The sequence below is a fragment of the Cinclus cinclus genome, chromosome 1 (genome assembly GCF_963662255.1).
Source record: "Cinclus cinclus chromosome 1, bCinCin1.1, whole genome shotgun sequence".
Taxonomy (NCBI): Eukaryota; Metazoa; Chordata; class Aves; order Passeriformes; family Cinclidae; genus Cinclus; species Cinclus cinclus.
Window position 1 is genome coordinate 2,295,349 of NC_085046.1, and position 21,746 is coordinate 2,317,094.

The following is a 21,746-nucleotide window of genomic DNA, read 5'->3' on the forward strand; positions in this document are numbered from 1 at the left end:
AACCTGCTGCAGAAGTTTCAAGAGGAGAATTCCAGACAGAGATCCTGTGTGGGTTATTCCAGCTGGCTTGCGAACAGAAGAAGGATTTGAAGAATGAGGACATCATAGAATCACAGGATGTCCTGAGCTGGGAGGGTTCCTCAAGGATCATCGTGTCCAGCTCCTGATGATATCTCAGCTTTCTCTGACTGTCATCTTTTTATGTCCCTTTGTAGCCCTATCATTTTTATTTTTAAGTTGACCTAATTCTGCTAAGAATGTTTCAGAGATACTTCCATTTTCAGACTGCACTGATATTCTTCCTTTTGACCTGCATATTGCACTGTAGATGGATGGTCCAGTCTGACATCTCAGGAGGGACTCTCAGCTGCCTTGGAAGCTCACAGTATTTTAGGTCAGCTGTATCTGCTGTGCCTTACAGCTGCCTCACAGGAAGCAGAACTAGTGTTTTAAAAGCTCTTAAAAGCAGCCTTATGGATCTCACCTTCTTCAGAGGAGCTGCATATCAGGCTGCTCTCAGCATTTTATGGGCTCTCAGTCTGAGATGTCAATGGTTTATGATCTCTCAGTGACCTCTAGATAAAATACTGTAAAGGAAATCCTATTGGTTTTCTCCAAACAATGTGTCTGCTGCAGAGGAGCACGAATCATCAAAACAGGACTCATCTGCTCCTGTGGAGTGCCATATTTTTGTTACAGTTGTCCTGGATATTTGCTCCTCACATGACTTCTGACAGCCAAGACCACCCCAGGACAGGAATGAGTGCCTGCATTTGAGGACTGTGTTTCTTTCTGATGAGTAGTCACATTTTAGTCACACAAGGAGCCTCCAGTAGAGTTTGTGATGTTTTCCCATTGCTGTGTGAGGTTGAGAGTTGCAGAGAACCACTCACTGCAGTCCTTGTTCTCCACATTCAGGAAGCAGAAGTGTTTCTCATCCAGTGCTTCCCAGCCTGAAGGATCTCAGGAACACTGGGAGAAACACTAAGCCAGCAATCCAAACTCAGGACTGTTCCAGCACAAGCCTTAATTCCTGGTGGCCCATTTCCCAGTGTGATGGCCATGTTCTAATGCACCAGTCTGGCTTCCATCCTGCTTGATGCTGACAGAGGCACAGACTAAACTGCTAATCCCCAGCTTGCCCAGCCACCCCCCTGCTTGCACTGTCACTCTGCTTGCTCCCCATGGGCTCTGTGCTTGGCAAAAACCCTCCTGGGGTGACTTCCATGGGGATCCACTAATGCATGTCCTTCCTGACGTATTGGTTAACAGATCCCACCATTGAAGTGGTCAGTCCCATGCAGGACATGACTGTTGATGAAGATGGCCCAGCAGAGTTCATATGCCAATATTCTAGGCCAGTGCACGCCATCTGGAAGAAAAATGATCAGGAAATACATGCAGATGGGCAGCGAGTCATTATCGAGCAGGACTGGAATGTGAGCATGCTAAAAATTAACCCCACGGTCCCAGAAGACACTGGCATCTATTCTTGTGAAGCTGAAGGCATTAAAGTGATGGCTACACTTGATGTTCAAGGTGAGGTCTTCCAGCCAGAGAGGAAGACTACCATGGGTTCCAAGTAAAAGAGGTAGAAAAATCATGGGCAAGGCTTTACAATAAGGGACACATCAGATACCTGCTCTTGGTGCTCACTCTGGTACTGAAAATGAGGAAAAATATAGTTGGGGGGATAATGGGAATTGAATGTGAAACTGCAGTATTATCTTATTTCTAATTAGCACTCACTCATTACACCAGTTAGCCATCCCACCTCTTCTGCAGTGAGCTGGAATGTTGGTGTGATGGGACGTGTCCTGCTGAACTGTAAAATCACAGAGGTATTGTTGGTCCAGTGGAATAACACAAATATTGTTTTGCTGTTAATGAACATTTTTTACAGCATGACATAAAATCAGTGGAACTAATTAATGGATAGAGTGGAATTCCATTTTATTTTGCTGAGTAAATGAGTTGGGTAATTTGCATATTTCAAATAGTGATCCCTCAGGAATTACCTCCTCAGTCAGCACTCACATTTGTGGAGACCCTGAGGAACAAGATAGACAAAAATTAACAAAAACAGGATTTTACATGGAAATTCCTTGGGTTTTTTTCTGCTGCATACGGAACTCCTGGCTTTGGTTACCAAGTGAATTGGTGTGATCAGCAACAGCAGGTTCTGATTTCTGGATATCTGTGGCTATTTTGCCTTCTTGCTTTACTGGAGTTGGTTGTTAGTGCAGAAGAACAGGGTGTTATTTATTATAATGTTTTCTACATTGATAAGCATTTTCCATTGTAGGGATTTAAAAATATTTAAATGAACATAATCTAAATGCATCCCAGAGGAGGTAGGGTTAGCAATTGGCTGCTTTCCATAATTAGGGAAAACAGCGCTTCCAAAGTACACAGATAAACAATTTGGATTGTTTTAACAAAAATTATATATTCTGCAAGAAGAGTCTGTAACCCCCTCAGTGTTCTCCATAAGTATGAATCTAATAAAATTCAGAATACTTTTAGTGTTATGGAAGCCCAGAATAGTTTGAAGGTTATGTAGTTCCAACCCCCCTGCCATGGCAGGGACACCTTCCACTATCCAAGGTTCCTCCAAGCCCTGTCCAACCTGGCCTTGGACACTTCCAGGGATGGGGAGTCCACACACAACATCTCTGGGCACCTTGTAATTAGTAATAAATTAATATATATCTAGTATCTCGTGCTTTTTGGTATGTTTATTTGTTTTTGCCATTAATCTAATTGCTCAGTTTGGAGGCTTTTAAACTTTTTGTTGTTGTTGTTTTTGGGTGTGGGTTTTGTTTTTTTTGTTGTTGTTGCTGAGCACGGTTCCAGATGAGATGTAGAGGTCTAAACAGGGATGTCTCGGGGTCTTGGTTTGTAACATAAATCATGCTGACCATTTTATGGCATTTGTGTAAACTGCATTTACTGAACTGTGTGTTCCCACCCTTGTGCATGTCATTTGTCCCTGTAGCAACATGAATTACTCCCACATTTAATTTGGCATCCAGCTAATTGTTTCTGTCCAGGTGCCAACTGATGCATGACTGGAGTGTGGAGGTTTGTGCATGTTTCTGACCCCACAACTCACCACACAGCATGGGAAAATAAACCTAAATGTCACAGAGCTGTTATAATAATTCAGAAATTTGCTATTCAAAGTAATCTTGATAGAGATTTTGACTTTCTGTGTCTTTCCTAGAGGCAGAATTATCTCAGATAATCGTCACTACAGCTTTGCCAGCCATAATATCTTACATTTGCTTTGCAAGAAAAGTAATAAGATTTTATCATGAGTGTCAGTGGATTCACATCTCTCCAGTCATGATGATAATTGTGCTGTCTGGGCGATCTCTGGGAAACATTTCCTGTCATAGGACAAAAGGAATTTGGTTACACTTTATATTCCTGACCTATGCCTTCTTAATGACTATTGGCCTGATTCATACAAATATGGACATTGTTTTCTTCATAAAAAACAATCATGTTTTTGGAGGAAATCTGGGTGAAATGCTAGAGGCTGTAGATGAAATACTGGACATTCTAGAGACTTATCATTACTTTTAAACTGTCTTTAAGTATTTTTATTATAACATTTTGTTAGAGCGCAGTTGCAATCAACAATTAAACCTACAAGCACACTTTATCACATCCACATTTCTCCATCAGCTTTGCAGCAGTGGGAATCATCCGGTGCTCTGAGGCTTGCTAATATTCATAGATATATGGCCAAATAATCAATAATGTTAATTGTCCTTCTTTTGTAGCCAAAACCAGCATTATCCAGGGCTTGGAGAACGTGGAGGCTGTGGAAGGAGGGGAAGCCCTGTTTGAGTGTTACCTCTCCAAACCTGAGACCTACAATTACAACTGGCTGATTGACGATGAGCCTGCCAAAACCACAGAAAACACTGAGATGGTTTACTTTGAAAATGGACTCAGGCACATCCTGCTGCTGAAAAATTTAACTCCCCAGGACAGCTGTAGGGTGACTTTCATGTGCAGCGATGCGGTGACTTCAGCCTTCCTCACTGTGAAAGGTAACTCAAGTGCTTGGGCAGGGGAAGTCTTCAACTTCTGGTTGGAAAGGGGAAGGAAACCAGGAAAATATGAAAAGTTGCATTTGTTGTTTGTCTCTTACCTAAAGGTTCTTCTCACACAATAAACCATAGAATCATTCAGGCTGGGAAAGATCTCTGAGATCATCAAGTCCAACCTTCAACCCAACTCTGCCAAGCCCACCACTAATCCACTGAATGTGTTGGGTTGGAAGGGACCTTCAAGCTCATCCAGTGCCACCCCCTGCCATGGGCAGGGACACCTCCCGCTGTCCCAGGTTGCTCCAAGCCCCATCCAACCTGGCCTTGGATACTGCCAGGGATCCAGGGGCAACCACAGCTTCTCACCACCCTCACAGGGAAGAATTTCTTCCTAATATCTCATGAAAACCTGTTCTCTGTCCATCTGAACCCATTCCCCCTTGTCCTGTCACTTCATGCTCTTGCAGAAAGTCCCTCTCCATCTTTTCATTGGCTCCCTTCACATACTGGAAGGTACAAATTAGACCATCCTAAAGCCATTTGTTTTCCCTGAAAAACAGAAATCTGAAAAAATTCAGTTCTCTCACCCCTAAATGGATGATGCTTTGCAATTTCTTTATTTTCTTGTTCTGTAGGATGTGACACGGTTTGTAAGCAGCACTAGTTGGCACTGAGTTAGCAACAAATGACTTTCCCAGAGTTGTTATGATTTTGATGAGTTTGGTTGTGTTTATGGGCACTTCAGAGCTACAGAGAGGAGGGTGTTATCAGCAACAATATTATCTCAGTATCCTTTTGCTCTATGCTCTTATTGGAGACCCCAGTGGGGCCCAGAACCCCTTTCTGTACAAGAAAGAATACAAAAGCAGAGATCAGTCCCCACTTACGGATTTGATGGGGCTTGGAGCATCCTGGTCTGCTGGAAGATATCCCTGCCCAAGGCAGGGGGTGCAACAAGATGAGCTTTAAAGTCCCTCCCAAACCAAACCACTCTATGATTCTAAACCTTCTGTTCTGACAATATGCATAAATCTTTTAAAGATTTTTTTTTTGGTCTCCAAGGCCTGGCTGTTCAGAACTTCAGCACAAATATTCACAAAATCTCTTGATTGTTTCTGTAACTGAGGGCTTGATCACTGGTTTTAATCTACAGGGTGGCGCCTGCAGTTCTTGCAGCCCCTCACGGATGTGGAAGTGTCTCTGGGGGAAAAAGCAACATTTAGCTGTGTCCTGAGTGAAGCTGTGCCAGTTAATGAAGTGGCCTGGTACAGTAATGACATAGAGATCCAGTCAGGTGAGGACTGGGAGGTACAAGCAGATGGAAACAAATACAAACTTATTCTGAAAAAAGCCCAGCTGCATCATTCTGGAGAGGTGACCTTTGCTTCCAGGGAGGCCATTTCATCAGCCAAGCTTTCTGTGATAGGTAAGTGCGTGTTGTTCCAGCCCAGGGGCACTCAAAATCTCAAGATGTGGTATTGAGTTGAAACACTGGATTTTCCAAACTTCGTGCTGATTTTTTCCACTTTAGTGGAAATAGTGTCCCAAAATAGTGTTCTTAGGCTGAGGAGATACTACTGGAAACTTGTTCTTCGACCACAAATAATCTACCTCATCAGAAGAAAAATGTATCAGGCTAGTGATGTTAAAGATGCTCCTCAACTCTCTTCAGCTGCAGTCTTTTGTAAAATGTAACATAAACTCTAACAAAAATCAGTATTCTCAGAGTTCAACTTCACTCTTTGCAAACGTGGACACAGGAGAGAGCTGAGCTGGAGTCCATGTGGATAAATTATCCAGGACAACAGAGGAATCTTTGAAATCTGCTAATCATCTCAGGGGCAGGGCAACCAGTTTTCCAGATTAATGAGTAGCATATTAAAACCTTCAAGGAGGGACACCCATGAAGCACACACCTCCTGCTTCAGAGACACGAGAGTCAATAGTTAAACTGGGAAGATGATAATTCCCTAATTCCCTCATGGAGCAGGCTGGATAATGACATGTCAGTGTCTATTTCAGCACCCAGATCTGGCTCCTTCCCACACTGGAACAAGTGGGTCACCCAGCAGTGGTCACACAGCACCATCCCAGTGATGGTTATGAGTTAATTAGATTATTTTAGCTGTAGCTGAGATATTAAAGAGTCACTCATGGACCATCTATACTTTAAATGACTACAGGCAGTTTCTATCTAATGATTGCTGCGATTAAAGGATCGCTGTTACACATTCCAGTCACTTCCACCACAATTAAAGAAAAAAAGTTTCATGGATTTAAATCAGCTTTTTCTAATTTTGTGTACTCATATAAATAGGAATATAAATATGAACATATGAATATATTATATGAATTTATATGAATATAAATATGAACTTCAGAATAAAAATACAATACTCTTCCTGTTGACAGATTTTTCTGTATGAAATTTGTCTGACAACAGAGAAAAGATTTTATGTTGTTCTTGTGGTGTCCAGAGTTAAAGAGCTGCCTGTTGACCATATTTCCCTTTAATTCTTTGGACTGGTATATCATGGCGAGTCATTTACATCATAAATGTCTCAAAGTCAAGACTGAAATAATTATTTCTCTCTTTAAGGCCAAAATGTAATGCAAACAAGGAATATTTTCCAGTGTACTGAGTGTAGGGATTGGGAGTAGATGATCTTCAAGGTGTCAACCCAAACCATTCTTTGATCATGGGTAGTAGGACACCAAGTCATTCCCATCACATATTATTTATTTGCTATTGCCTGATGCTGTGACATATACTGCATTACACAGAAGTGGAGTGACTTGTTATTAAAATATTTGAATTATTCTTTAACCCCATCATAACTTAATTTCAATTAAGGCCAGGCCTAAATAAACACAATCAAGGCTCAACCGTGCTTGAAATTTTCAGTTAAATTCCTTGATAATACAGACTGTGTAGGGTTATCTTTATTTTGAGCTTGGTGGGACAAAGGCAATACAAGACATTAATTACATGAGAGTTGGAAAATGAATGTTTGTTGTTGTTAGTATAGATCAGGGCAGACAAGGATAAATTAGTGGTGCACAGGTACTCACGTGATTTTATGATGGCTTTACACTCAAATTTACAAGGAGGATACCCAGTCCATTGTGCTTGCTTCCTCATGGCTTGGAGAAGGCTCTTGGGTGTTTTAGGATGAAGAACACTCTTGGGTATTTTAGGATGAGGAAGGCTCTTGGGTGTTTTAGGATGAAGAACACTCTTGGGTATTTTAGGATGAGGAAGGCTCTTGGGTGTTTTAGGATGAGGAAGGCTCCTGGGTGTTTTAGGATGAAGAACGCTCTTGGGTGTTTTAGGATAAGGAAGGCTCTTGGGTGTTTTAGGATAAGGAAGGCTCTTGGGTGTTTTAGGATGAGGAAGGCTCCTGGGTGTTTTAGGATGAGGAAGGCTCCTGGGTGTTTTAGGATGAAGAACGCTCCTGGGTGTTTTAGGATAAGGAAGGCTCCTGGGTGTTTTAGGATGAAGTGGTGCTGCTCACATCATACATCACAGGACCTCTGTTGTGCCCCCAGCCCTCCCCGAGCCACCTGAAGAGCCACAAGTCGTAAGGCAGAGCAGCCACTCTGTCGCTCTGTCTTGGCACAAGCCACCGGGTGACGGCGGCCAGCACATCCTGGGCTACAAGGTGGAGAGGAAAATCCCGGGCGTTGGCTGGCAGTCCTGCAGCGAGGGCCTCATCCAAAACACAGAGTTCACCGTGGATGGGCTGGCCCCAGGGGAACCCTACAGATTCCGAGTGTCGGCCATAAACAGAGTTGGGGCCAGCGAGGCGGTGCACTTCCCCCAGATGGTGTGGTTAGGTGAGGATGGACACACACCCCAGGGAGGACTGCAAGCTCCTGCAGACCCTACAATTTGCATGGCATGCCTGCTTCACCCATTCTGGGCATCTCCCAGTGTAGTATCTTTCAGTGCTTGGCTGCCAACACAGTAGAGGAAGAAGAGCTTGGGATAAAAAAAAAAAAAAAAAAAAAGTCGTTCTGGGCTGCTGTGAACAAAACCTGCTGCGTTATTAGCACTCGGCACTGATTTCCTCCAAACTGCATCCAGCTGCCTTGCAGGCTGCACTGCATCATCCATGGGCTGGCCTGTCACCATGGGTCTCTGGAGCTGCATCCATGTGTTGGCAGTCACCATGAGTGTCTTTTCTGGTGGAATTAGGATGGAATGAGTGAAAAAGGGCATGCTGGAATGTGTTTGGGGTAACCAAGACTGTGACTGTGGATGGGAATTGTTGCCTTCTTCACCCATCTTTCTCTTTTTTTGTTTTTTATGCATCTTTTTCAAGAATCCCCACAAGGAAATGCTGGACTTTCAAAGCTACAGTGGGATAGGGAGTTTCTCTCTCTAAGTCTTTCTTTTCTTACAACTCTTTCTCTGGTATCACTCATCTAAATTCCTCAAAATTATTATAATGATAAAAAAAAATACTCTTTTGTTTAAGGTTCAGGCACACAATGACATTTTTTTGCAAAAATAACTGCTGCCAGTGGTGAACCCTGATGACTCCGCACATGCTGACTTTGTCAACAACAAATCCAAGACATTTTGGGCAGCAGTCCCTTCACCCTGGTGAAGTGTGCAGAGACAAAGGTAACCTTGAGGAATGTGCTGCTTTTGGGAACCCAGCACTGCCTTTTTTATCCCAGTCAACATCTCTGAGTTTAATGTGTTTTTCTTCTCATTATCATGGTTGTACAAATAGCATTGTGTTGCTAGACCTCCTTCCAAAGTAATAATGCAGAGAAGTTTTGATTTTAAATTATTTATGCTTTTTGATAATTTTTACTCTTCCTAAGATAGTATAAATATATATTTACCTTTTTTATTATTATTATTATTATTTCAAAGCATGGATGAATGCCACTTTGAATAATCTCTTTTCATTTTATTTATTGTTTCTTTTTTTGTGTCACATCACAAGTCCTTCACTTCAAAACACTTAAGATCTAGAAATCTGCAGAACTTTTTTAGTGTTGATGGGTAAATGAAGACCAGCAAACAAACACAGGAATGTGGAAAATGCAACCACTTCTGCATGTATATGTTCAGATGGAGCTGATTTAAGCAGTGGGAGAGCTTGGAAAGTTGTTTTGATATCTTTGGAAGTGCACACTTTGGATGCTGTCTTTTCATTCTTTTTTTCCTTTGGTTGTCTGCAACAGCTGAAAAATCTGTAAATGATGGATGGGATGCTTGGATATTTTATGGAGCGCCTTAAAGACAGATGATAATTTGTTCTTTGTGTTAATTCACTTTATTTTTATGATTGCAGAGCCTCCAGTTACAGTCACCCAGCCTTTGGTGGGAGGATCTGTCTCAGAAGGAGGGGTGGCTCGCCTGGAGTGCACATTATCAAGTAAAACTGAGGAGAAGGTGACTTGGTTCAAGGGAAAAGAACAAATAAAAGCTGGAGGGAGATATGAGATCCTCTCTGATGGAACTAAGCAGATCCTCATTATCCATGGATTTAAATCTGAAGATCAGGACAGCTACACCTGCATGGCTTCTCCAGGAGTGAAATCTGTTGCCAGCTTGTGTCTTGAAGGTAGAGAGTGTGCAATGCTGGGGTGTTAAATCAGGGCTGGTATGGACATCCAGGGGCATCTCCACAGCTGGGAGTGGAATTCATTTTCTTTTACAAGCTACGATAACAGTCCACAAGGAATTGTTATTTTCCTGTTTGGCATTGCCCAGTATGTTCCTGCATCCCAAATTGTTTTGAGATGCTCAGATTAGAGTTTCTGGAGACAGATATTTAAGTTGTGACATTATTGTCTCTACACCAGTTTTTGATGCCTTTTGAGATGCTTCAGGGCATTCTGTGGATGTCCCAGACAACCTGGAACATCTCAAAAGGGGCTGGGCAACATGAGGAGGCATGTGAATATGTCCCAGACACCTTCAGACTGAGGCACATCCAACCAAGCAGGTGTGTCCATGTGAGATGGGAGTCTCAGGTCCCAGCACAGCCCCTGGAGATCTATTCAGGACAGACAGGGAAGCCCTGGGAGATAGGATGAGCCTTGACAGCTTTCCAGGCTCCATTGGCAGTCTTAACAACCAGTTCATCAACGGCAACATTAAAAGGGGCAGAAATACTTTTATTGGGTTCAAATGTGCAAGGAATTAAAAAAAAAAAAGTTGTTTGGTAAAGTTTTAAGTACATGCATAGAATCACAAGATTGCTGAGGTTGGACAGACCTTCTAAAGATGGTGGTGTCCATCCTCTTCCTCAAAGCATGGTGATATCCAGTGGTCCCTTCCAACTTTCCCCATCCTGTGATTCTGTAAATTCCTCTTGTTCTCAGCATGATGCTTAGTTAAATGCCACCGAGATTCCCCTGTAGAACATTTCCATGTGCTTTTGCAAAACTCACAGATATTTAACTTCTCATCTGTTTAATTCCCTGCAGTTCCCACAGTGTCGATGCTGAAGGATATTGCCAGGGAAGCTCCCCCTGCCCCTGCCAGCCGGGCTGAAGAGCTGGTGGATGGACACATCCAGCCCAGCCTGCCCCCTGAAGCTGCCCAGGAAGGAGATCTTCATCTCCTGTGGGAAGCCCTGGCCAAGAAACGCCGTATGAGCCGGGAGCCCACCTTGGATTCCATCAGCGAGGTGCCTGAGGAGGAGGAGAAGCTTCAGAAGCTGAGGAAGGAGGAAGCAGAGATGTCTCACTACTACTCAGAGGAGTACTCCACGTGTGACGAGCTGGCCAGGACAGGAGAAGCAGATTTCTCTTTCACAAGCTCTGATGATGAGTCTAGAGCTGGGACTCCTTCCCTGGTAAACTACCTCAAGAAAGCTGGGAAGAAGAGCATCAGTGTTACCAGCAAGGCTCAGTCCAGCTCCACAGGAAAATTATGGAAACAGTGGGAAACATCCACTGTGGAGACCACTGTGGCCACAACAGCTGCTCAGCCAGCTGAACCAGAGCTGCCAGATTTAGATGATCCCTCCATGAACAAGGCAGCTGTGAAGATCCAAGCTGCTTTCAAAGGCTACAAAGTCAGAAAAGAGATCAAGCAACAAGAGTGCCCAGTGTTTACTGAGACTTTCAAAGACTTCTCTGGAGAACCTGGAAGCACCCTGCACCTGGAGTGTGTGGCCCACAGCAAAACCGACATGAAGGTCCGGTGGCTGAAAGATGGGAAGGAGCTCTCAGATGGTCGCTACTACCACATAGACAGCTACAGTGATGGCACCTGCTCCCTGATTATTGCTGGCCTGGACAGGAAAGATGCAGGTAAATACACCTGTGAGGCATCCAATAAATTTGGCAAGGTCTCGCACAGCGCAAAGGTGGTGGTTGGCGCTCAGGAACCTCAAGTTCTTCCTAAGGAGAAGCAGAGTAAGCAGAGCACCGACAGCGAGACAGAGAGCTCGTCTGGCAGCGAGCTGGACGACGCGTTCCGAAAAGCAGGAAGGAGACTGCACAGGCTTTTCAGGGCCAAGATCTCCACGGAGATCTCTGATGTGGAGGAAGAGCTCTTTGTCAGCGCAGATGAAGGGGACGTAGACGTGGTTGACCACCAGACGTACCGTGAGGATGACCAGTACATCTACATCAAGTTTGAAGTCATGTCTGAGGCCAAGACAGCTGCCACGCGGTTCAGAGAGATGTTTGGTGCTCTGGGAATTCCTGTGGAGATCGACATCTTGGAGCAAGGCCCAAAAAAAATCGAACTGCGCATTGGGAAGGCATCACCTCCCGCTCTTGGGAAGTTTGCACCTCCAGTAGCGAGACCTCCACCACCTTTGCTGACTTCTGACACAGGTAGGGGAAACAAACCTTATTTATTCCTTGGAAAAGACAGTGGGAACAGATCACAATATAATTTTTTCACTCTCAAGCAACTTAATTATTTTTTTTTAAATTTGGTCCAGATATTTTTATGAAAGCTTTGCACTTTTAGAAAAAATAGTTACTTTTTAATTCTTTTTTATTTTGAGGGAGGGGAGGCACATTGGTGATGTATTGACAGCTATGAAGCCCCTTTTCATGCTAGAAATGTCACCTACTACAACATGACCATAAATTCTATGATTATTGTACTTAAATTAATTATGTAGGGTTTAGAATGGTCCTGAGGGAGACAAGACATTTTGGCAAGGAGTGGAGCAGGGACAATATAGAGATGGCAGCTGTGGTATTGCTGTGCTAATGGAATATCTTGATAGTAGTAGGGAGTTTCTTGAATCTTCTCTGGAGAAAAAGATATTACTCTGCAATTAAAAAGCTAGAAACCAGAAGTCTGGGCAGCAGGGGCCTACAATATATCTTTAGATAGAACCAAAATTTTCTTTCTTGTCTCCAACCACCCCTACTTTAGCCCCCATGTTCATGACCGAGCTCCAAAACCAAGAGGTCCAGGATGGGTACCCAGTGAGCTTTGACTGCATCGTCATTGGCAAACCCCTGCCAACGGTTCGCTGGTTCAAGGACGGCAAAGCTATTGAAGAAAACGATCACTACATGATCAACGAGGACCAGGAAGGGTGCCACCAGCTGATCATCACTGCTGTGGTGCCCACGGACATGGGCGTCTACCGCTGCCTCGCTGAGAACAACATGGGGGTGGCTTCAACCAAGGCTGAGCTTCGTGTGGACTGTAAGTCGCAAGATCACTGTAGAAAAACCAAGGAAAGGAGATCTGCTGAGACCTGGTTAATTTTTTTTTCCCCTCCAAGGAAAGCTCAATTTGCATTTTAAATAAAAAATAATTTTGGCCATAAAATTTTTTGCTTGCAAACCTCTTGGGTTCAGCTGGGTTTTGCCAGCTCCAAAGTGAGGTTCAGAGCGAAGATTTAGGGGTGAACAGAGGTGTTTTCCACAATCCAGGGATGTGTGGGATCCTGCTGCAGTACAATATAAAATCCACCTGCCAGTCACTCACATTAGTAAGGAAATTAAAAGTAATAAGAACTATTTAAGCAAGAAAAATAGTCTCAAAGCTCAGATTATTCAAGACCTTTTTCCATTTAACAGTGACCAGCACGGACTATGAGACAGCAGCAGATGCAACAGAGACATCATCTTACTACAGTGCCAAGGAATATATTTCAAGGTAAAATATGGAACTCTGTCTCCAACCCCTGACTAGGTGAGAACAATCTGTGTATTTATGTCAGGGCTGGGTTTGCTGTGTCCAGCAGGGCCAGGTCAATGCCATAAAGGAGCATCCAGCCCAGCTGAGATGCAATAACTGCAACAGCTGCACATTCATCATGGGCAGATTTGCTCTGGAACCTTCAGGCAAGCTGGGGTATTTCCTCAAGGAATCACTGTTAGTTTTAATGTCAGATGGTGCTGAGTCTGTTCTCAGGATGCCAAAACCCACAGACTGAATTTACCTAAAATAGGTCATTCTGATTTGTAACTCTTACCAGGCATCCTGATTTTCTTCTTTCTAATTCCAATTGCTGCTTAGCCGAGAGCAGGAGGAATCCACCACTGAGGAGGAGCAGTTGCCCCAGATCTTTGATGAGCTTCATGATATTCATGTGGCACCTGGAGCATCACTGGCTAAATTTCACCTGAAGGTGAAAGGTGAGTGGATCCCAAGGTACTGTCAGTTTTCCAGGTCTGATATCAGTGCTGGACAAGGTTTTCCAAGGTGCTCTTCTTCAGCTGGGACCCCAGGCTAAGCACCTTGCACCACTTTTGCATAAATGTGTTCTTGCTCCTGAACAGGACTGTTGCAGCAGGCTCAGGCAGATTAAGTGCCTCATTTTGTGTCCGTATATCCAGGCATAATGACAGGCACATGCTTCTAAAAACTGAATTCTGGATTTCTCTGAGCACAGGAGTAATAAGGAATAATAGTCTTGACATTATTGTTATCACTATTAATAAGTACCATTATATATTGCATCTATTTATATAACATAAATAACTGTATCTAGTATAATGTATTAATAATAACTATAATATAATAATATTAATAAAGTCTATCTCCTTCATTCTCTTCAATAAATAAAGCAGTCGTGGGCTTCATTATTGGGTTGCTCCTACAATGTAAAAACTGCAAAAACATCCCTCTGGTGTTGACTCTGATAGGGAGAGGTAGGAATTTTCCTGTTTTCTCCTGTTGCGGTCTATAAAAATTATGAGAATGCATTTGGCTTCAACATTTCTCCTTGTGAACCTTTCAAATCAGACCCAAGTGTTGATTTCTCAGCCTCCAAGGCATTTGCATATGCAGACAGTATGGATAGAGCCAGAAACTGAGGAGACAGGAAAGAATTTTAGCAGATAAATCAAATTTAATGCATTTTTTAAGCATTCCTAATCGGTTAAACCCTTGAAACAGCAGAGGATCTGGCAGTTTGGAGATGCTCCCAAATCAGTTTTGCCAATGAATTTTGTTCTCTGTGTCTGTAACTGCTCCTCACAGGCTACCCTCAGCCTCGTCTCTACTGGTTCAAAAATGGGCAGCCCCTAAAGGCCTCGGATCGTATCCTCAAGACTGACAGGCAGGAATTCCACTCCCTGGAGATCCGCGATGTCACCAAAGAGGACGCCGGCCAGTACTTGATATTTGTCATCAACTCTGCTGGCTCTGCATATTCCTCAGCCAGGCTGGTAGTCAGAGGTGGGTATTGTTCTGTTTTGGGCTGTTCCAGAGGCTCTCACCATTTTGTGTTATTAGTTTTTACTGAGGAAACATCCCAAGGTAACTCAGGTGAGGTGGGGAAGTCTGTAGGTAAAAGATGATGTGCTTGACTCTTGGTTCACCCATACATTTATAAAATTAAGAAGATGATGATGCCACTTCTCTGTGGTCTGACTGTTATCTCATAAACAGGTATTTTATTCTTGCCCATCCTCATTAATCGTAAAAGTTCATTTCATTAAAATTTAGAGACTGTTACAAATCACACTGGTATCTCTGTGTAATATCTCCACTGGAGTCACTCAGGAGCTTTTTTTCTGTAACTCTTGAATTGCCACTTATTTGCATTTGTCATGTTGTTTTTTTCTCCTTGCATTCCAGATCCTTATGAGAAAGAAGAGCTATCCAAAACAGGTGAGAGAAGCCATAGCAGGTGAGAATAGAAACCCCAGGAATTTTTCAGTCTAAACTCACTGTGCTTCATCACTAATATTATTTCCAGATTCCCATGAGCAGCTGATACCACCAAGATTCCTTGAAAGATTTACAAATAAGAAGGTGAAAAAGGGTGCAAGCATCACATTATCTGTGAAAGTTGAAGGTGAGTGAGCAGATACCTCATCTCTCTGAATAACATTTGAAATGTGTAACTTCACAATGCATTCTTCTCTCTCTGCCCCCAAGTCATTGTAGCAGTCATTTCCTGTGTCTGAGGTCTGGGATTCCACTCCCAGCTTACATTTCTTACAAAGACAATTCACAGTAAAGCATCTTGTTTTGCTTCACCTCTGTTTTTCTGCATGTGAATATGGGGATAATGACACTTTGTAGTATGATGCATGTTGACCATTAATTGTATGGTGATTGACAATTTTGGTTTTATGGAAAGATTTCCTGTCTTTATTTGCGTGCTGTAAAATGGTTTATACTCCTTTATTGCATATTATGCCTGTTATTGTTGGGAAAGTATCAGGAAATGGATCCTATTTTTAAGGGAGGTACACAAACAGGAAGATTAAAGCTCCTTGCACTGATTTTCCTTTAGGACATCCACCCCCAACAATCACTTGGATGAAAGAAGAGTCTCGGGAAGACATCCTGTGGATCAAACCAGACACTCCTGGGTATAAACTTGCCAGTTCCAACATGCACCACAGCCTGATCCTGTTGGATGTCAAGAAGAAGTACAGTGGAGCTTACACGTGCATTGCCACCAACAAGGCTGGCCAGTCCATCTGCACTGCCAACCTGGAAGTTGCAGATGGTAAATCTTTGCTACAACACAAAAACTTTCTCTACATTTCCCTTTTGTGTAGTGCCTAAGGGGGAAAACAAACAAACAAACAAAAAAAGTCCACAAACAAGTGTGACTGTTAAGGAAATTATCCAATCACACCCCGAAAAAATGCATTTTCTCAAGAGCAGCCATGATTTTGCTTGTGTTGCAAATGGTTACACTCTTTATTTGTATAATGTTTTAGATTTCTGACTGTCTTGTATTAACTGCAGCATCTTTTCTATATAAATAGAAAGCAAGTCTTAGGAAAAACCAAATTAGGCATAGATTTTTAAAAAAGAAAGAAAGGCAGTTGTAAACTAACTGGGAAAAGTCACCTTTTGAAAAATTATTTTGTGTGCTTCACTCTGCTGAGCTATTTTGAATTGTATTAGAGTTGTTTGATTTTTGTAGAGCTTTCCAAGGCCTCTTTTAACACAATAAGGTGAGGAGAAAACAAATATATATTGGGAATAGGGGGAGAGCTACAAAGGATTCCATTTTTCTGTTATCCTGCCTTGCATCCTACATTTTTATTGTACCAAGAGAAGGAGCACACCTTGAGCAGTGTGGAGAAATGGAGCAATTATTATATTTTCCATGAACAGGGAGAGGAGGAAACCATTGGCATCATAGGATTGGGAATGCATATTCCAGCAGCACTCCCAGTAATCCATGTCTAGAAAATGTGCCTGCATTAAATACCTGAAAAAGGACATTCTGTGCCTTCTGTCCCCTAATGATTAACCCCAATCTTGCAGTGAAAGAGGCTGAAGTCCTGACCCAGGAGCGTGTGATGGTGTCAGAAGCCATCATGACCACATTGGGGTAAGTGACTGGATGGGCAGGAGAATGAGGGATGTGTTCCTCATTTAGCTCTCCTTACTACTCGTTTTATTATAAATTTTAACTCTGCTTTATTTTCTTTTTTTCCCCCAGAACTATTCAGTCCTCTGAAGGTAAGAGAATGCCATTTTCTCTCTCATTTTCCTGTCCTCCATATCTACAGCTAAGACTGCCAACCTATTTCATGTATCCACTAATTTTTGTCCAGTTCTCTTGCAATTGTCTGAAAGGTTGGAACCTTTCAGGACTGCTTAGTGTTCAAGGGTGAATTATTAGGATGAACTGAGAGCAAGTACAATTTTAAAAACGGGAGAAGGAAAGAAAACTAAACCTTTCTCCCACAGAAGCTTTTATTACTCAAAAAGAGATGAATTTTCAATGACACTGCCAGGTTAATAACAAATTCTCTTTTCCCCAGGAGACCTTGAAGCTGGCAGAGAAGGTGTGCCCAAAAGCCCTATTTCATTAGCTGATGTTGGCTCAGAAGAGTTCTTCCAGAAACTCACCTCACGTATCTCAGAAATGGTATCTGCAAAAATAACTCAGGGTAAGGAATCTGGAAAATGCAGTTTAATTACAGTAGGAAAAAGAAATCTTTTTTTTTAGGTGTTGTTTAATTATAAATGAGATTTAAGGTTCTGAGACAGCCCTTCTATATAAGCAAATGAACATTTGTCAGTGCTTAGGGGTAAGAAATTTTAGTAGGAGTCCAGCTAACCTGCACATCTCAGTCTAGAATTTTGACCTAGGAAAAAAGCTATTACAGTAAATTGTAAAAATATAAGGTTATTTTGCATACCTTAGATATTTTGAGTTCCTCAGATATTCATCATTCCTAAGTCAGAAAGCAATCCTGTTTTCTGTACTTTCCACATCTTCAAGTTTTAGCTCACAGTGGAATTTAAAATCAAATTAAGGCTGAAAACCCTGTGAACAGCTGTGCGGTATTCTAATGATTTGTTGAGTTGAATGAAAAATTCTGTTTTTTGTCTGCCATGATAATCTTGTAGAAAAGTTTAACTTGGAGCAAAAACAGAGGCATTAACTCTCCAACAAATATTCTTGCAGTGCAGCAGCAACACAGGCAGTAGGCCTGCAACACCATGTATTAAAACATCCAAATTATTCATTTAATCCTAAATATCAATAGGAAATCACACTAAATATTATGGTGAATATTCTTCCTAGAAAGAAGGAAGATTATGACAGATCTGGCTCATGTTTAATTTGAGGATACTTATTTAACACTTTGCTGTTGCTCTGCTTTTCAGCCAAACTTCGCGTACCGGGTGCAGAAAGTGATGATGAGTCAAGAACTCCCTCTGCATCTCCTCGCCATGGACGATCCAGACCTTCATCCATTGCTCAGGAATCCTCCTCTGAGTCTGAAGATGGGGATTCCAGAGGGGAGGTATAATATCTTTATGGACAAGCTGGACACGAGGAGAAAACTAAACTTATAATGAGCAACCCACAATGGTGTAGGGATCTCCATCCTCTTTTGTGATGTAATTCAATTTTGTAGGTGTATTTAGCAGTTAAATTTTGTGTCTGTGATACAGGGCACAGAGAATCAAATTCTGACGCTCACCCTGTGATCCTGAACAAGCCATTCAAGCCAATGTGGTCAAAACATACCCATGACTTGGCACCTTTTGCTTTCACGTCTGAACTTCACAAAGTTGGAACTTGATTTTCTGTGGCCTTGGATAGAGCTGGCCTGAGGAATCTTGTTGGGAAGTTCTTTGTGAGGGAAATGAAAAGCACAAGGTGACTATAGTTTCATGCCTGCAGATCTTTGATGTCTACATGGTCACTGCTGACTACGTGCCCGCGGCGCCGGACAAGGAGACCATCACCCTGAAGGAAGGACAATATGTGGAAGTCCTGGATTCAGCTCATCCTCTGAAATGGCTGGTCAGGACTAAACCCACGAAATCGAGTCCCTCTCGACAGGGTTGGGTGTCTCCAGCTTATCTGGACAAGAAATTAAAGGTGACTGATCATGTTCAGTTATTTCTTATTTAAAATTTCTTGTTCCTGTGGTAGTTTAGAGCCATCCCTTTTGCAAGGAGAGATGGAGGAGGAGGTTGTTAAAGGGGTCTGGAACAGGGTTGTACTTTTTCATGTTTTTATCAGACAATATTTCTGGTCTATGCAGGGGTTTCTGGGTTGGAAAGACCTAAAAACTCTCCAGTACAAAAGAAATTTCACACTGGTTTAGTAATTGTTGAATTAAACAGGACTGTGAACACACAAGAGATATTCCTCAGTATGTATAGATAAAAGCACTGTCCACTTCCAAGAAGTATTTTAATTTTTTTTCCTAATATTGTAGTTGTCACCGGAGTGGGGAACAACAGAAATTCCAGAGTTTCCTGGAGAGTTTGTTTCTGAAGATGAATACAAAAGGAAGCTAAGGTGAGCGTGTGCCATTTGGTATTTGCACCTTTGAGTTTTCCTGAGTTTGAACCACTTGTATTTTGGGATTGATTTCAGCCTAGGAAAATTCCAGGCGATAGAGATCATAGAATCCTAGAATGGTTTGGGCTGGAAGGGACCATAAATACCATCTAATGTCAACAAGCCCCATGGGCAGGGACACCTTCCATTGGCCACATCCCTCCATCCTTCTTCCATTCTTCCATCCTTCCATCCCTCCATCCTTCTTCCATCCTTCCATCCCTCTGTCCTTCTTCCATCCCTCCATCCCACCTTCCATCCTTCCTTCCCTCCATCCTTCCATCCTTCCTTCCCTCCATCCTTCCTTCCCTCAATCCTTCCATCCCTCCATCCCTCCATCCTGCCTTCCATCTTTCCATCCCTCCATCCCCAGAGGGAATGTTTCAACACACCCGAAGGGTCATTTCCTCTGATCATAAATCTACTTTACAGCCTAAAAGCCTCTCAAGGACAATTGTTATGATTTTTGTCTGATTTCTTTCTGCCTCTTTGTCTCCCCTTCAGTGTTCTCATTCAGGAGCTGTTGATCTCAGAGGAAGATTACATTCAAGATTTGCAGTTCCTCCAGACTCATCACCTTAGGTACACTGAGACCTGCCCCAGTGTGCCAGGAGCTGTTGCCAGTCAGAAATCCACCATCTTCAGGAATATTGATGACATTGGTCGCTTCCATTCCAGGTGGGCATTCCCAAGTGCCTTCATTGGAAACCACAGAGTGGCACTACTATTATTATTATTATTATTATTATTATTATTATTATTATCATCCTTTTTTAGGGTTGGGATTAAATGAGTGAGACAGAATTTTTTGTTTTGATTTAGATGTTTATTAGTTTTTATTTATATTATAGTTTTACAAACTGTGAGTTTTACAGTACTTTAAGTTAACAAACTAAAAAATGGAGTTTTATTTTTTTACAAGGCTTTTTAAGGATAGAGTGCTTAATTATGAAATGCTACTTAAATTATTTTTACTTTTAATTTAATAGCTAACTACTCGTGGCTCACAATGTGGATTTTTTTACCTAATTACACAATGTTACTCAAACCCATGAAGAAGGTGAAGAAAGATTCGCTTCTGTTTTAAAACTTTAATTTTGTTTTATGTATATTACTATATTTTAAAACCTTAAACTTTAAGTTTTTTACCATGTGATATTATACACTTTTATTCAAATTACACACTCATAATCTTAGTTTTGTTATTCAATTTTGGAAGCCTTTTCCACAGCCTGAGGTCAAGTGCAGTGTTCTCCTGGGGGTCAGTGCCTGTCAGCACAGAAAGTCTCAAATTCTCAGTGACCAGGGATCCAACATATTATTACTACTATTATTATAGTTGTCATTATTATTATTACTATTGCTATTACTATTGCTATTATTATTGCTATTACTATTACTGTTACTATTACTATTGTTATTATTATTGTTACTATTACTACTATTATTATTGCTTCTATTACTATTACTACTATTCTTACTATAATCCCTGATGTGGAGCACTGGCAGTGCTGAGGTGCAAGGGAATTGATGCTCCTTTTAGGAGGGTAAATGATGGTATGTCTTAAATCATAGCACAGGGTTAGGACTTCCATAATCCCCTTCAAGGCTTCAAGGCATCCTGTGGCCAGCTTATTTCTTACTCTTTTGAGTGAATTCAACTGAGAAACATGGAATTATGTTAAAAAGGCACAAGATCTTACAGGCACTTCAGTGGTGCCTTCATAGATATTAATCTGTATAAAACTGATGTCAGCATTCCTGAATTTCAGGACACCTTCCACTATCCCAGGCTGCTCCAAGCCCCCTCCAGCCTGGCCTTGGACACTTCCCGAGTGCCAGGGGCAGTCACAGCTTCTCTGGGAAATCTGTGCCCACTGTCACAAGGAAGAATTTCTTCCCAATATCCCACCTAACCCTTCCCCCTGTCAGTTTGAAGCCATTCCCCCTTGTCCTATCCTCCAGGCCCTTGTCCCAAGTCAGTCCCTGTTCTGGTATTCCAGCTAAGAGGAATGGCATTGTGCTGGGCGAAGAGGCACTGAGAAGTTTAATGCTAACGTGGCAACATCCCTTATCTCACCCCATCGCTTCCCACAACCTGACATCTCCTGATTCCCAGTCTGGCTGCTGGGGCTGTGTTTTAGCCCCATTCCAGCACCTCCTCCTCAGATGTCCCTTGTCCCCACAGTGTGTTCCTCCGAAGCCTGCAGAGCTGTGACACTGATGATGACGTGGCCATGTGCTTCATCAAGCACGAAGCAGAGTTTAACAAATATATCCAGTACCTGGTGGGAAGGGTCCAGGCTGAGTCAATTGTTGTCAGCAAAGCTGTCCAGGATTTCTACAAGGTAAGGCAGGAGCCAAAGCACCTGTGGGAAATTCATCCTGTAACCCACTGCACCAAGAAATGTGGTTGTTAACCATCAATGTGAACCTCAAAAGG

The 21,746-nt window shown here is 42.3% G+C and overlaps 1 protein-coding gene across 1 annotated transcript in view; it reads left to right on the forward strand.

Moving 5' to 3' along the window:
- The window catches only part of OBSCN (obscurin, cytoskeletal calmodulin and titin-interacting RhoGEF), a 163,809-nt gene that overhangs the window by 91,085 nt on the left and 50,978 nt on the right, over positions 1-21,746 (forward strand). Inside the window, 21 exon segments of the mRNA XM_062505854.1 lie at positions 1,273-1,539; positions 3,792-4,064; positions 5,218-5,490; positions 7,614-7,901; positions 9,377-9,649; positions 10,518-11,879; positions 12,436-12,714; positions 13,092-13,170; positions 13,534-13,652; positions 14,500-14,697; positions 15,100-15,132; positions 15,221-15,319; positions 15,764-15,982; positions 16,756-16,822; positions 16,934-16,953; positions 17,259-17,387; positions 18,112-18,251; positions 18,635-18,835; positions 19,179-19,261; positions 19,808-19,981; positions 21,492-21,651. Of these exon segments, the coding sequence (XP_062361838.1) occupies positions 1,273-1,539; positions 3,792-4,064; positions 5,218-5,490; positions 7,614-7,901; positions 9,377-9,649; positions 10,518-11,879; positions 12,436-12,714; positions 13,092-13,170; positions 13,534-13,652; positions 14,500-14,697; positions 15,100-15,132; positions 15,221-15,319; positions 15,764-15,982; positions 16,756-16,822; positions 16,934-16,953; positions 17,259-17,387; positions 18,112-18,251; positions 18,635-18,835; positions 19,179-19,261; positions 19,808-19,981; positions 21,492-21,651 (4,736 nt within the window).